Source organism: Coregonus clupeaformis, unplaced genomic scaffold (assembly GCF_020615455.1).
Source record: "Coregonus clupeaformis isolate EN_2021a unplaced genomic scaffold, ASM2061545v1 scaf4385, whole genome shotgun sequence".
Classification (NCBI taxonomy): Eukaryota; Metazoa; Chordata; class Actinopteri; order Salmoniformes; family Salmonidae; genus Coregonus; species Coregonus clupeaformis.
The window spans coordinates 1-16,740 of NW_025537839.1; the positions used below are offsets into that span (position 1 = coordinate 1).

The 16,740-nt window shown below is 41.5% G+C and overlaps 1 protein-coding gene across 3 annotated transcripts; it reads right to left on the reverse strand.

Annotated features, from left to right (window-relative positions):
- Positions 1-204: 204 nt before the first annotated feature.
- On the reverse strand, positions 205-11,580 carry LOC121564685. Of its 3 annotated transcripts, none has more exons than XM_045220576.1 (5): positions 11,323-11,580; positions 8,940-9,082; positions 6,858-6,989; positions 5,897-6,254; positions 205-5,790 (listed from the first exon to the last, which is right to left on the reverse strand). In XM_045220576.1, exon 5 carries the CDS (start codon positions 5,130-5,132, stop codon positions 3,081-3,083), a length of 2,052 nt encoding a protein of 683 aa, XP_045076511.1. In that variant the 5' UTR covers positions 5,133-5,790; positions 5,897-6,254; positions 6,858-6,989; positions 8,940-9,082; positions 11,323-11,580; the 3' UTR covers positions 205-3,080. The 3 variants fall into 3 exon arrangements, with proteins under 3 accessions (XP_045076511.1, XP_045076510.1, XP_045076512.1); XM_045220575.1 differs by lacking the exon at positions 11,323-11,580 and adding an exon at positions 9,527-9,548; XM_045220577.1 differs by lacking the exon at positions 11,323-11,580 and having other exon boundaries at positions 8,940-9,260.
- Between the last annotated feature and the right edge of the window lie 5,160 nt (positions 11,581-16,740).

Sequence of the window (16,740 nt, forward strand, 5' to 3'; positions counted from 1 at the left end):
GTGTCACTCCCTCCAGGAAATACACGACGCTGCTATTCTGGTTACTGATGGATTTATTATTCTACTAAATTCTCCACCGTCATCAATCCACCGTCGAACTGTTTAAATACATTTCAACACATGCACAAAACACAAGTTGGCGTTCACGTTACAGAAACCTTGCACGTAAATATGCGCTACAAATAATTAACATAATGAACATACCTCGCTGGCTGCACACAACTGAGAGGGAAATGGGTCCACTTAGAAACAAGAATACTTGTAAATAAACACGTCGTTAATTTAACTTATCTTTCAGAGTACTAAACTTTACCGCCGCTACTTTACCGCGATGTCTGGAACTTGTCACCACTAAAAGCGTCCCAACACAACATAGAATGTACAGATAGTTCCTATCACATAAATACAAGCAAAATCAATATTCAAAATACAAGTTGTACAAATAATAATGATATTATGTAAAACCTATTAATAATGACATGAATAACATTAATAATGACATGAATAACATTTATGGCAGTTAAACTCCCACCAAATCACATCCTTTGGGATTTCACCTCACAAAATAACCATAACATTCATTCTGCTTCAAGCAGTAAAACTGTCTTGTATACAGGCCTGTCAAGATAGACTGGCTTTGTAGTGCGTTTTCCCTGGTTATCTAAGGTTGAGTCACTAATTACAGTTTTACCTTTCTGACTCTTCCATCAGTGCTAGGGTACACCTGTGCTACTCTTGCTAATCTCCATTGCTTTGAATCTGTAGTGGACTTGATTCTTTGGATTCTGTTAGCCACAAAGACGTGGAATCGTCTTGCATCATTGTTTATATATCCAAGGACAACCTTTGAGTCTGTCCAAAAATGTTCTTGAAGACCATCTATTTCAAGCTCCTTTCTGAGCACAACACTTGTCCTTGCTGCTACCACTGCTGCAGATAACTCAAGGCGTGGTATTGTGGTCACTTTGGTGGGGGCAACACGTGCTTTCCCCATGACTAACGAACAATGGACATCCCCATTGGTGTTGATTGTTCTGAGATAAGTACACTCCCAATAGCCTGTGACGCTGGCATCTGAGAAGTGGTGAAGCTCGTACTGTTTGACATCTATGAAGTTTGCTGGAATATAGCACCTTCTGATCCTTACATTAGACAAGTTTTGTAGATCTTGTAGCCAAGATTCCCACTGTGTCTTGAGCTCCTCTGAGAGTGGTTCATCCCAACCGGCCTTGTCTCGACACAGTTGTTGCAATATCTGCTTTCCTAGGAGAATGACTGGGGCTACGAACCCCAATGGGTCGTAGATGGAAGCTACTGTTGATAGCACTCCTCTTCTGGTCAACGGGTGTTCCTTGACTGTAACTCTGAGCTGAAAGTCATCAGAGGACACGCACCATTGCACTCCGAGAGCTCTTTCCATGAGTGGCTCTCCCAAAGCCATATCAAGGTTTTTGACACTTTCAGCGCACTCTTCCTTTGGTATTGATTTCAATACATGCTTGCTGTTGGAGACGAACTTATGTAGTCTTAGCTTGCCTGTGCTGCAAAGACCTCTTGCTTCCTTGATGAGTTGAATTGCCTCAGCATCAGACGTTACACTCACCAGTCCATCGTCAACATAAAAATTCCTTTGGATGAATTTAACAGCGTTTTGGTTAAATTGATCCCTACCTTTAGCGGCTAGATGTTTGAGACCAAAATTGGCACAGCCGGGTGAGGAGGCTGTCCCAAACAGATGGACTTTCATCCGGAAAGTTGATGGCGGAGACATCAGGTCACCATTCTCCCACCATAAGAACCTCAGGTAGTCTTGGTCTTCCGGTCTTACATGGAACTGATGGAACATTCGCTCCACATCACACATAATAGCAATTGGGCCCTTGCGAAACTTGCAGAGAACTCCCACCAAGGTATTTGTGAGCTCTGGCCCAGTAAGAAGGTGGTCATTCAATGACGTGTCTTGGAATCTTGCTGAGCAATCGAAGACGACGCGTATCTTCCCAGGCTTTTGAGGGTGGTATACCCCGTGGTGGGGAATATACCAGGCTGGATGATTGTTGAGTTCCTTTTCAGGAACCTTCTCAGCATCACCACGAGCAATGATATCTTTCATGGAGTTCATATAGTCTGAGCAGTATTTCTGGTCTCTCTTGAGCCTTCGTTCCAAGCCTCTTAGACGCTGAACAGAACATGACTTATTATTGGGTAGATTTGGTCTGTCTTGTTTGAAAGGTAAGGGCATTTCATAATGTCCATCTTGTTTGTGTTTGATTTCATCTCTCAGCTTAGTCAAGAAGTGGAGATCTTCCTGAGAGACGGTTGCATCTTCTTCAACTCTTTCACTGAAATCAGATTCTAGTACCTTAATTACATCATTTGGACTGATCATTTCCTTGATCTGAGTATTGCAAACATAGTGAACTTCACCTTTTGAGCTTGATTGTTGGTTTGGGTTCAGGTGTCACTTTCCTTACAATGATGCGGTGACTTACTCCAATTGCATCACTGTAGTGCTCTTGTGGGTCACCATAACTCACTATGCTCCAACCTAGATCAGTTCTCTGAGCAAAGGGTTCGTTTTCTTCTCCACATAAGACTTCTCTGGGCATTAGCGCTTGTGGGCAATTGAATCCGATTAGCAGACCAATTTCACATTCCTTTGGCGGTGCAATGTGTTCTGCAAGATGCTCCAAATGAGGCCATGCTTTAGCGGTCTCTGAAGTTGGAATGTGTGTCCGATTGGTAGGGATAAATTCACGAGTGTACGTTGTTGGCACTGTGATCTTCTTAGAGGAGAATAGACCTCTTATTTGTAGGTATTTGAGTTTTTTACAGGGTACAATTGTCCTTTTTGACGACATTGTAGATAGTTTCAGCTTCACTTGTTCCGTGTTCGTATCTAGAATGTTTGCTACTTCCTCAAGAATGAAGGAAGAATCACTTTGTGAATCTAGCAGAGCATAGACAAGAACTTCCTTACTTGAATCACTTTGCGTTGACACATAGACAGGTACTATCGCTGAAGTCTGTGTAGTATTGCCATCTTGCACAACTCTGTTGGATGTGGTTTCCTTGATAACCTATTGTGTTGACAGTAGCTTTCTTTCCTTGCCATAACTTATGTCTTTAGATGTTTTCCCTTTTGGTTCTTGTTTTGAGCGATCTTCGTGTAGGCATGTGGGATGACGTTTTGAGCAGGTGTCACAGACCATCCGGCTACTGCAGCTCTTGGATTGATGGCCAGGACTTAAACATCCGAAGCACAGTCTTTCATTCTGAATGAACTTGACTCGTTCGGCGACTGTCCTTTCAATGAATTTGAAGCACTTGTGTAAACTGTGTCCTAATTTCTTACATAACACACATGTGACTATGTTTCTCTCACTGATGTTAGTTGTGAAGATCTTGGCACCTACAGTTTGGTTCTTGATCTTTGCTTTATCAGGTTCACTTTGTCGTAATGCGTTGTAGGATGTTATAGGGTTGCACGCAATACTAGCTTCCATCGACAGGAATGTCACAAAATAGTTAAAGCTTGGGAACCTTCTGTGTTCCAGTTGGTATTGTGTGGCCCTTCGGTTCCATCTGCTACTTAACCAGTCGGGTAGTTTGGCAGCTAGTTTTTGATTCTCAATATCATCATTAAGAACCTTTAGACTCTCATTGTGAGCAATAGCGAATTCACAACTACGTAGAAAGTCCACACATTTTCTTAAGTCTGCACTCTCCTTAGGAGCTAGTTTTGGCCAAGCATGTAATTTGTCTCGGAAGGCCTTGGCAGTCACAAACGGCTCACCATAACGTTCCTTGAGCAGGTCCCATGCTGCATGATATGAATCTTCTGAATCGATCAGAAAATAACCTTCTACTGCTTCTTTAGCTGCTCCTCCCACATATTTCTGAAGGAAGAAGATTTTCTCTGCAGCTGGAATATTTTTTCTCTCAATCAGTGTCTGAAAGGAAGACTTCCAATGGTTAAACTTGAGTGGATCCCCACTAAAAATTGTAGGCTCTGGAATGGGAAGCCTATTTGCTGATATAGCCTCAGCCAGGACTTTCACAAGCTCTCTTGTGTCGTTTTGAAGCACACTTCTTGGAGCCACATCCCTTAGTGGTTGTGGGTGCTGATACACAGGATTCACCTGATCAATTGGTTGCTCAAATGTAGGCAGCTCAGACTTATGTGGAGTAAGCCTTTGGTCTGGATACAACTCATTTTCGTCATAGACTTGAAGCCTTGCTCTGGCCGCGTTCAGTCTTTTTATCTCCTCTAAACGTCCAAGCTCTCTTTTTAAGTCTTCTACAGATCTCTTCCTTGCAGCATTCTCTTCTTGCTGTTTCTTTAAGAGCAAAGCTTCTTGTCTCTCCTTTTCTATCTTACGTTCAGTCTCTTCTCTTTCGCCTTGAAGACGACGAGTTACTGCAGCTACTTCTTCCTCTGCAACGATCTTCTTGTCCTCAACTTCAAGTCTTTGGAGTTTCTCTTGGTGGCACTCTTGCTCAGCCATAATCTTCAACACAGCCTTTGTGGCTGCATACTCAGCAGCGGCTTCTTGTCGTTTAACTGAGGATACATTAGAGCGAATGGAAGTGGCCTTAGAAGACTTAAAGTCTGGAGATGACACACTGGAAATCGTAGATGCGAATACGGAGCGTGCATCCGGCCAAATCAGTTCCTCCTTTGTTCCTTGAATTTGAGATTGCGCGTTGTGTACAACAATCTTGGTGACTGATATACATTTATCCAGCTTGCGGCGCATCTCGTGAGCTGGCCTGTCAATCCTGCGATATTCTTCATAAACATTATTCAGTTCAGATAAATCTCTTTGAATAGTGCTGCTGTGTTCGTGTAGGATGTTACTTGGATCTTGTTTTGTAACTGATTTCTTAGCCACCTTAGTTAAAGCTTTCCAGCGTTCATAAATGCTGTCAAAGCGAATTAGTAGTTCTTTTGTTTTTTCTTTCTGAAATTCTTTTCCCTTTTCCGTTAATGTACGGGCTCTTCCACTTCGTCGAGGCTCTTCAGACTGTACTGCTTCTTGTACAACGCTAGACTCATCTGTCTGCTCTGTCTCTTCTACTGGCTCTACGAGTGATCCTTTACACTGACTCTCTTTACTTCTATGTGACATATTAACTTATTTGAAAGTAACCTGTACACAAGACAGTTGTCTTAAATAAACAGTAGAGTTTACAACAAACATTTTACAAAAAGAAATACTCAAGAGAATAGAATATGCCAAGTTAAGTTATTGTCTTTGAAATTAACCCTTCAGAATAAAGGCAGGCATTATAAAGATTTTGAAATGTTGCAGAATCACTCAAAATAACAGCTTTCTTAAATGCACAAACATAAATCCTCTTCTTAAGTAAATCAATTACTTATATTCAATGAAATAAAGAATTATCAATATCGCTAAATCACTTACATTAATGTCTCTTAATATCTTGTTACACACTGTTATGTTACTTGGCTACACACAGCCCTTTGAAGTCCTTTATATTTTCCAATCCTTGTGTCACCTTTTAAGAACACAACTTAAGTGTCTGACTTACGGACGTCTTCATGAAAGAAAAAACGGATGAACTTGTGTGAGTCCTTTAACACTGAACAGTGGCTTATCTGTGAGTCCGTCTTGACGAGCCGTCTTGCAGAGCAGGTCAGGAAACGATCACGCAGACTCGAGTTCGACTATCACTCCCTCCAGGAAATACACGACGCCGCTGTTCTGGTTACTGATGGATTTATTATTCTACTAAATTCTCCACCGTCATCAATCCACCGTCGAACTGTTTAAATACATTTCAACACATGCACAAAACACAAGTTGGCGTTCACGTTACAGAAACCTTGCACGTAAATATGCGCTACAAATAATTAACATAATGAACATACCTCGCTGGCTGCACACAACTGAGAGGGAAATGGGTCCACTTAGAAACAAGAATACTTGTAAATAAACACGTCGTTAATTTAACTTATCTTTCAGAGTACTAAACTTTACCGCCGCTACTTTACCGCGATGTCTGGAACTTGTCACCACTAAAAGCGTCCCAACACAACATAGAATGTACAGATAGTTCCTATCACATAAATACAAGCAAAATCAATATTCAAAATACAAGTTGTACAAATAATAATGATATTATGTAAAACCTATTAATAATGACATGAATAACATTAATAATGACATGAATAACATGTATGGCAGTTAAAGTCAGGTAGACCCGAACGGTGCACATCAGACAGAGACCTGTAGGGGAGACAGAGAGTAAATTAGCAGCTGACTGGATGGCGTCAACCTACTGGCGTACGGCTGAAGAGGCAGATGAGTATATCCAAATATTCTTAAACTAGCGGCACCACATCATTGGAAATGATTAATTCGATACAATGCAATTTCACCTTTGAGGACGGACAATGAAGCAAAACTACAAAAATGTGTTGTTTATTCTCCTAAGATATTTGGTTTGGATACTGCTCTCAACTGACTAAAGAAAGTCAGCGCATCATTGAAGGAGATGATCCTGCCGCAGTTTTGTGGCTCACGTTATTCTAATATAGATGGCTTTCTTTCGTAATGGGAAACATTCTTTTCATGCCACTTCGATACCGAAGTGACTTTTTCCTAGCAGCTTACAGTAATTTACGCAGCAGGTTAGGAGAATTAACCTAGCCGATTAGGAGACTGAGATTAAGGTTAGGAAAAGGGTTAGGGTTAGCGAAAATGCTCTCCTAACCTGCTACGAAAATCACTTTCTATCGAAGTGGCGGGAAAAGAGTGTGTCCCTTCTTTAATTTATGACCACAAATAGTGGGTGGGTGGGTGTGTGTCTGCTCTTGAGCCTTCCCTTACCTGAGCAGGTTGGAGAAGGGGGAGGAGCTCCAGAGTTGTTCCTGGCGTAGGATTTCCTTTGAGAAGTAAGGCAGGACCAGAAGGCACTGCAGGGTGGCGTTAAGGAAGCAAGTGTTGCCAATGTTAGGCAACCTGTGAAGAAGAAGCAGCCATCAGTTTACACATAGAGATACAATATCCAGAAACATAGAGTGGCCTACAGTGGGGAAAAAAAGTATTTAGTCAGCCACCAATTGTTTAAGTTCTCCCACTTAAAAAGATGAGAGAGGCCTGTCATTTTCATCATAGGTACACGTCAACTATGACAGACAAATTGAGAAAAAAAAATCCAGAAAATCACATTGTAGGATTTTTTATGAATTTATCTGCAAATTATGGTGGAAAATAAGTATTTGGTCACCTACAAACAAGCAAGATTTCTGGCTCTCACAGACCTGTAACTTCTTCTTTAAGAGGCTCCTCTGTCCTCCACTCGTTACCTGTATTAATGGCACCTGTTTGAACTTGTTATCAGTATAAAAGACACCTGTCCACAACCTCAAACAGTCACACTCCAAACTCCACTATGGTCAAGACCAAAGAGCTGTCAAAGGACACCAGAAACAAAATTGTAGACCTGCACCAGGCTGGGAAGACTGAATATGCAATAGGTAAGCAGCTTGGTTTGAAGAAATCAACTGTGGGAGCAATTATTAGGAAATGGAAGACATACAAGACCACTGATAATCTCCCTCGATCTGGGGCTCCACGCAAGATCTCACCCCGTGGGGTCAAAATGATCACAAGAACGGTGAGCAAAAATCCCAGAACCACACGGGGGGACCTAGTGAATGACCTGCAGAGAGCTGGGACCAAAGTAACAAAGCCTACCATCAGTAACACACCATGCCGCCAGGGACTCAAATCCTGCATTGCCAGACGTGTCCCCCTGCTTAAGCCAGTACATGTCCAGGCCCGTCTGAAGTTTGCTAGAGTGCATTTGGATGATCCAGAAGAGGATTGGGAGAATGTCATATGGTCAGATGAAACCAAAATATAACTTTTTGGTAAAAACTCAACTCATCGTGTTTGGAGGACAAAGAATGCTGAGTTGCATCCAAAGAACACCATACCTACTGTGAAGCATGGGGGTGGTAACTTCATGCTTTGGGGCTGTTTTTCTGCAAAGGGACCAGGACGACTGATCCGTGTAAAGGAAAGAATGAATGGGGCCATGTATCGTGAGATTTTGAGTGAAAACCTCCTTCCATCAGCAAGGGCATTGAAGATGAAACGTGGCTGCGTCTTTTAGCATGACAATGATCCCAAACACACCTCCCGGGCAACGAAGGAGTGGCTTCGTAAGAAGCATTTCAAGGTCCTGGAGTGGCCTAGCCAGTCTCCAGATCTCAACCCCATAGAAAATCTTTGGAGGGAGTTGAAAGTCAGTGTTGCCCAGCGACAGCCCCAAAACATCACTGCTCTAGAGGAGATCTGCATGGAGGAATGGGCCAAAATACCAGCAACAGTGTGTGAAAACCTTGTGAAGACTTACAGAAAACATTTGGCCTGTGTCATTGCCAACAAGGGGTATATAACAAAGTATTGAGAAACTTTTGTTATTGACCAAATACTTATTTTCCACCATAATTTGCAAATAAATTCATAAAAAATCCTACAATGTGATTTTCTGGAATTTCTTTTCTCATTTTGTCTGTCATAGTTGACATGTACCTATGATGAAAATTACAGGCCTCTCTCATCTTTTTAAGTGGGAGAACTTGCACAATTGGTGGCTGACTAAATACTTTTTTTCCCCACTGTATGTCATAAACCTTCATAACTCTAGAATGTGATTACAATGGCAGCCACCTTGGTCAGGGATAAATTCTATGTAATTCTGTGAGTACACAAAGGAGTGGATGTCCTTTAGACCAAGATGACCATAATGCATGGGTTTATAATGATCTAATAAAACTGCCATGCTTGATAGTAAGCCCTGTCCCCATACTATATCAGACATTGATCTCTAAACAATAAAGAGTTTATTTTCAATGCATCTGCAGTGTGTTGTGGTTGCATCTGCGGTGTGTTGTGGTTCACCCAAGATGTTCCATGTTGACCCCTGCCCCCCGTTCTCCTCTGACCCTCTGGTGGCTGATCTGGCCCTGGGAAGAGTCCGGCTTCTGGCGGCTGAGATAGGCCTCTGCGGCCTTGGGCTAGAGTAGTCCTGAAGAGACAGAGGTCTGGAGGAAGGAGAGAAACAGGTCTAAAGCCTCCAAAGCAGAGATAGTATCACTCTACACAGTCTCTCTCTTAAATACTATAATGTACTATAAACACAGTCTGAGTAGTTATGAATGTATTGCTGTCCATATAAATGCAGTGTCTCAAATAGCCCAGGGTAATAGGTTAGTACTCTCATTATCCACTAGATGGGGTTAGAAGAGCCTAAAACTACAGTTTGAGAAAAATAACTTTCTGGGACTGTGTTTATCAAGCGTCTCAGAGTACGAGTCTGATCTAGGATCAGTTTTGCCTTTTAGATCATAATAAATCAGTTTATTATGGACAGAGAGGACCTGATCCTAGATTATAACTCATACTCTTGATAAACACTGGCCCTAAACCCACCTCTCCAAGGAGACTCTAGGATGGCACTGTACTTATTTTATTTTTGTTTGAATTACCTGACAGTTGCGCCCTCTTGGGTGGTGTGTCCATGACGGTCCAGAAGGTTGGTAGGAGAGAGAGAACTAGTGAGGGACACCATTGGAGTGGATTTCACTGGGGAAGGGTGTTTGGCAGGTGACCGGGGGAGAGAGGGGTGTTTAGCAGGAGAGCAAGGCTGAGAGGAACATTTAACAGGAGAGGGAGGTGGATGGAGGGAGGAGAGTTGGTCAGAGGGTGAGGGGACAGAGGTGGAGGAGACATTCCGTTCAGAACGGTCAGGTGGAATTGGAGAGGGGGATGAAGTGCTACTCTCCTTCTTCTTTCTTGTCTTCTGCTCCACATCAATTGAATTGGCTTTCTGCCGTTTTTTCTGTTCTCAAGAAAATGTGACGGGGGGGTCATAAGAATAGGAAGAGGTAGGCCTAAATTAGAGGAACTTAGCTATCTATCCTAAACCTCAATAACTCAGTATATAAAGGTTATGTTGTGTGACATTTGCAAAAGCCAAACTTCATGTACATTTCATGTACACTTTTTATGTATTCGTCAATCAGAATGTACTTTTACTTTTATTCTTCCCACTAGGTCTAAGAGAAAAACACTACACCAGAATTTAAGTAGTTGTTAATCGATTAAATGACCTGATTTCATACCTTTTTGCACCAGCAGAAACAAGCCATGTCAATAACCAATGAAGACTGATTCATATCCACATTAACCCATTGTTCAAATTGGCTTCAAGACCATTGTGATGTCATCAGTCACGTATGACACCACCATCTGGTATTACAATCTAGATTTTTTAGAGTTGAAATATCAAATATCTTTTATTGAAGAGCAAAGTTATGCAGTATACATAAAGTATTGTAGATATGCTCCATTGTTTTATTTCCCCCCCACATCTTTAACATATTGTTTAATTGAACATGCCACCACAATAAAGGCATTTTAATTTGAAGACAAGAGTGCCTTCATCTTCCTTGTTCTTTGTGGGTTGGTCATCGGTTTATTGAAATGCTAAATGCTTTTTCTCTTATTCACCAGAAGATGGACAAAGGGTTGGTCAAAAGAATATTAACAGGAAATAGAGATTTAGCCTAAACCTCAAACAATAACCCATATTGGTTAGGGACAGTTTTCCTTATTCAATATTGCCCTGAGGGCAGCTCTGCCTCAAGGGCAGAATGAATGTGGTTTGTTCAATTAAAGCTCAATGGTCAGTGGGCAGAGCTTACAGCACCCAGTGCGAGTTAAATACACTTGCTAGGTGGTAAATTGGTGTTGGATTTAAGGCATATCACATGGGTTGCCATATGCAAGGTTGCTGGATTGAATTTTGTTTTCTAACCTCGCTCCAACCACTAAACAATTATTTGTACCTAAACTTAACCCAACCCTAGCTCGAGTCCCAGATCTGTTTGTGCTGTCTTGCAACTCCTATGTCATGGCATGACAATGACATAGGAGAAGACAGACAGCACAAACTGATCTGGGACTGGGCTAACCCAACCCCTACCCTACTAGCCTTTAACTGAACCAATCACATTTTATAGTGACAGGTCAAATGGGTACAGTAAGGGTGTGGCGTCACTGTAAACATCTTTGATATTAAGCATCTCAATCATATCACGTGAAAGGGAAGGAGTTCACATAGGTCGTTTGGCCACCCGTTACTCTACTCAGAGGACCAAGGTTACATCCGTAACCCAGCGTTTTCAAGTCTGTATTTATTCAAATGGAATACAACTGGAGAGTAACATCAAAAGATACTCGTAGCATCTCTGAATCTTTATGTGGCATTCCTCCTCCAGACCTGATTGAGGGTTAGAAGGCTCCATAACGTCAGCTGCCCAGCTGCTTCCCTTTGCTGTGTTTCCTATTAGGACCGGCATGAATCCCAGACGATAAAGCTTCCTGAGCTGAAAGAGTTACAATGGTTAACAGAATTATCTTAAATTGGATTATCTTACATTTGTTTGTCTTTATTGAAATTGCATGGCATTTTCAATATGCTCACTCAATGTTCAAGAATGGCCTTTTTCCCTTTATTCAGATTACAACCACTCACTTTCAGTTATTTGAAAAGGAAATAATCTCCCAAATATCACTATTTCTAAAACAAGCCATAGAAAGTTGGTTGCAATTTCAATTTAATACTCCAGAAAACGACAGAACAAATAATGCAACAAATATTGTGGTTAAACTCAAATATACTAATTGACCCAAAAACTTTTTTTTAATCAAAATTTAAAAAAAAGGTAGGATCTTCGTAAATGATATCATCCGTAGGACTGGTGGAGTTATGTCGCACATGCAGCTAACAAAAACATATGGAAATGTCTGCTCTACCCAAAATTACAACCAAATAATTGCAGCCTTACCGCAATAATGGAAGAGGAAAGTGGAAGGGGGAGAAAGTAAGGAACTTGTCTGTCGGCCTTGCATTAAAGAACATAATTGGTTAAGGAAAACTGTGATAAATAAAAATGTATATCAGTTTCATTTAAGGACCAAAGGATTGACAGCCGTCCCATATAGATTGCAAAATAGTTGGGAAGAGATTTTTGACGTACCGATCCCATGGCATAGTGTTTATGAACTGATACGCAAAACGACACCGGATTCAAAACTTAGAATCTTTCAATTTAAATTATTATATAAAATTCTTGCTACCAATAGAATGTTATTTATATGGGGGATACAATCTTCCCAGCTCTGCAGATTTTGCTGCGAAGAGACAGAATCATTAGATCATTTGTTTTGGTACTATCCATTTGTAGCTTGTTTTTGGACACGGGTCCAGGAATGGCTAAAGGATTGCAATATTTACCTGGAGCTAACCTTGCAGATAGCATTACTGGGTGATCTGAAAAGTCATAGTCAATCGATCAAAAACATTAAAAAAATGTTTATTTTCAATTCACAATCTGTAGAAACAATGAGAATAGAAAGGTTCAGAACTTTTGAAGGACATCACAGTACAGTTGAAATATATATGGCAAATAGAAGTCCTATATGGATGGTGTTAAGAGATAGATGGGAGGTGTTGAATGGAATTGAACGATGGGACTAATAACAACTAACAACAAATAATAACAAGATAACTAATAATGTAAGCATACTGTGTCCATAATAAGTATATAGGTTGTAGGTTGGGAGCTTTTGTGAAAGAGCACAGTTAGAAAGATATGACATATAGAAGCAAACCGGATGGACATCATGAAAATGATCGGAGAGGTTGAGAGTAGAAGAAGTTCAGGAGAAAAAACAAACAGGTAGCTTAGGGGCGGCAGGTAGCTTAGTGGTTAAGAGCGTTGTGCCAGTAACCGAAAAGTTGCTGGTTCTAATCCCCGAGCGGACTAGGTGAAAAATCTGTCGATGTGCCCTTGAGCAAGGCACTTAACCCTAATTGCTCATGTAAGTCGGTCTGGATAAGAGCGTCTGCTAAATGACTAAAATGTAAATAACTATTGTAAAATTGACTGTGTCCATAAAATGTAGACAGTAAGTATAAGATTGAAGTAGAGGCCTAAGCATTGTTGTTCACTAGTTTACTCCAAGTAGGGAAAGGGTGGCGGGGTTGGAAAGTAATAAAGGGGAATAAGTATGTGTGTGTGTGTATAAATGTGTATATATACAGTGGGGGAAAAAAGTATTTAGTCAGCTACCAATTGTGCCAGTTCTCCCACTTAAAAAGATGAGAGAGGCCTGTAATTTTCATCATAGGTACACGTCAACTATGACAGACAAATTGAGAAAACAAAATCCAGAAAATCACATTGTAGGATTTTTAATGAATTTATTTGCAAATTATGGTGGAAAATAAGTATTTGGTCACCTACAAACAAGCAAGATTTCTGGCTCTCACAGACCTGTAACTTCTTCTTTAAGAGGCTCCTCTGTCCTCCACTCGTTACCTGTATTAATGGCACCTGTTTGAACTTGTTATCAGTATAAAAGACACCTGTCCACAACCTCAAACAGTCACACTCCAAACTCCACTATGGCCAAGACCAAAGAGCTGTCAAAGGACACCAGAAACAAAATTGTAGACCTGCACCAGGCTGGGAAGACTGAATCTGCAATAGGTAAGCAGCTTGGTTTGAAGAAATCAACTGTGGGAGCAATTATTAGGAAATGGAAGACATACAAGACCACTGATAATCTCCCTCGATCTGTGGCTCCACGCAAGATCTCACCCCGTGGGGTCAAAATGCTCACAAGAACGGTGAGCAAAAATCCAAGAACCACACGGGGGGACCTAGTGAATGACCTGCAGAGAGCTGGGACCAAAGTAACAAAGCCTACCATCAGTAACACACTACGCCACCAGGGACTCAAATCCTGCAGTGCCAGACGTGTCCCCAGTACATGTCCAGGCCCGTCTGAAGTTTGCTAGAGTGCATTTGGATGATCCAGAAGAGGATTGGGAGAATGTCATATGGTCAGATGAAACCAAAATATAACTTTTTGGTAAAAACTAAACTCGTCGTGTTTGGAGGACAAAGAACACCATACCTACTGTGAAGCATGGGGGTGGAAACATCATGCTTTGGGGCTGTTTTTCTGCAAAGGGACCAGGACGACTGATCCGTGTAAAGGAAAGAATGAATGGGGCCATGTATCGTGAGATTTTGAGTGAAAACCTCCTTCCATCAGCAAGGGCATTGAAGATGAAACGTGACTGGGTCTTTCAGCATGACAATGATCCCAAACACACCGCCCGGGCAACGAAGGAGTGGCTTCGTAAGAAGCATTTCAAGGTCCTGGAGTGGCCTATCCAGTCTCCAGATCTCAAACCCATAGAAAATCTTTGGAAGGAGTTGAAAGTCCGTGTTGCCCAGCGACAGCCCCAAAACATCACTGCTCTAGAGGAGATCTGCATGGAGGAATGGGCCAAAATACCAGCAACTGTGTTTGAAAACCTTGTGAAGACTTACAGAAAACGTTTGACCTGTGTCATTGCCAACAAAGGGTATATAACAAAGTATTGAGAAACTTTTGTTATTGACCAAATACTTATTTTCCACCATAATTTGCAAATAAATTCATTAACAATTCTACAATGTGATTTTCTGGAGGAAAAAAATCTCATTTTGTCTGTCATAGTTGACGTGTACCTATGATGAAAATTACAGGCCTCTCTCATCTTTTTAAGTGGGAGAACCTGCACAATTGGTGGCTGACTAAATACTTTTTTCCCCCACTGTATATATACAGTGAGGGAAAAAAGTATTTGATCCCCTGCTGATTTTGTACGTTTGCCCATAGACTGATCATTTCTTTGTCAATCATTTTAATGGTAGGTTTATTTGAACAGTGAGAGACAGAATAACAACAAAAAAATCCTGAAAAACCCATTTCAAAAATGTTATAAGTAGATTTGCATTTTATTGAGGGAAATAAGTATTTGACCCCTCTGCAAAACATGACTTAGTACTTGGTGGCAAAACCCTTGTTGGCAATCACAGAGGTCAGACGTTTCTTGTAGTTGGCCACCAGGTTTGCACACATCTCAGGAGGGATTTTGTCCCACTCCTCTTTGCAGATCTTCTCCAAGTCGTTAAGGTTTCGAGCGTGACGTTTGGCAACTCGAACCTTCAGCTCCTTCCACAGATTTTTTATGGGATTAAGGTCTGGAGACTGGCTAGGCCACTCCAGGACCTTAATGTGCTACTTCTTGAGCCACTCCTTTGTTGCCTTGGCCGTGTGTTTTGGGTCATTGTCATGCTGGAATACCCATCCACGATCCATTTCAATGGCCTGGCTGAGGGTTCTCACCCAAGATTTGACGGTACATGGCCCCGTCCATCGTCCCTTTGATGCGGTGAAGTTGTCCTGTCCCCTTAGCAGAAAAACACCCCCAAAGCATAATATTTCCACCTCCATGTTTGACGGTGGGGATGGTGTTCTTGGGGTCATAGGCAGCATTCCTCCTCCTCCAAACACGGCGAGTTGAGTTGATGCCAAAGAGCTCAATTTTTGTCTCATCTGACCACAAAACTTTCACCCAGTTCTCCTCTGAATCATTCAGATGTTCATTGGCAAACTTCAGACGGGCATGTATATGTTCTTTCTTGAGCAGGGGGACCTTGCGGGCGCTGCAGGATTTCAGTCCTTCACGGCATAGTGTGTTACAAATTGTTTTCTTGGTGACTATGGTCCCAGCTGCCTTGATCTTTGACAAGATCCTCCCGTGTAGTTCTGGGCTGATTCCTCACCGTTCTCATGATCATTGCAACTCCACGAGATGAGATCTTGCATGGAGCCCCAGGCAGAGGGAGATTGACAGTTATTTTGTGTTTCTTCCATTTGCGAATAATCGCACCAACTGTTGTCACCTTCTCACCAAGCTGCTTGGCGATGGTCTTGTAGCCCATTCCAGCCTTGTGTAGTTCTACAATCTTGTCCCTGACATCCTTGGAGAGCTCTTTGGTCTTGGCCATGGTGGAGAGTTTGGAATCTGATTGATTGATTGCTTCTGTGGACAGGTGTCTTTTATACAGGTAACAAACTGCGATTAGGAGCCCTCCTTTTAAGAGTGTTCTCCTAATCTCAGCAAGTTACCTGTATAAAAGACACATGGGAGCCAGAAATCTTTCTGATTGAGAGGGGGTCAAATACTTATTTCCCTCATTAAAATGCAAATCAATTTATAACATTTTTGACACAAGTTTTTCAGGATTTCTTTGTTGTTATTCTATCTCTCACTGCTCAAATAAACCTACCATTAAAATTATAGACTGATCATGTCTTTGTCAGTGGGTGTAGTGTCTGAGGGTCTATGATTTTGCTGACATTTGCAAATGGTGTAATGGATGAACTCTACTCTGCTTTGCTGAAACATCTGGAAAGCATTACTACATAGGTTTCTTGGAATAGAGGACATTTGGAGATATGTGGAACCCGGGGATTGGTCTATTAAAATCACGCCATATTATGTTACATAGGATATAAATACCATGTTTTGAACAAAGGACGGGGAGGAATAACATATTACAGATTGGAGCCGGTTATTCTCCAGATATCTGCAGATGTCTGTAAATTGACGCTGGAATTCTTTGAAATAATAAAATCTTTATAATCAAAGTACAGCGTCAGCCGAATTCTTATCATCACAGCATATATCAGCATCGTTGTCTCTGACACCACATAAATGGCGACGAGGATTTGGGTCATGCTACGTCTTTTCTCAGCATTCCATTCATGGGCTGCGAAGTGACTCCCGCTC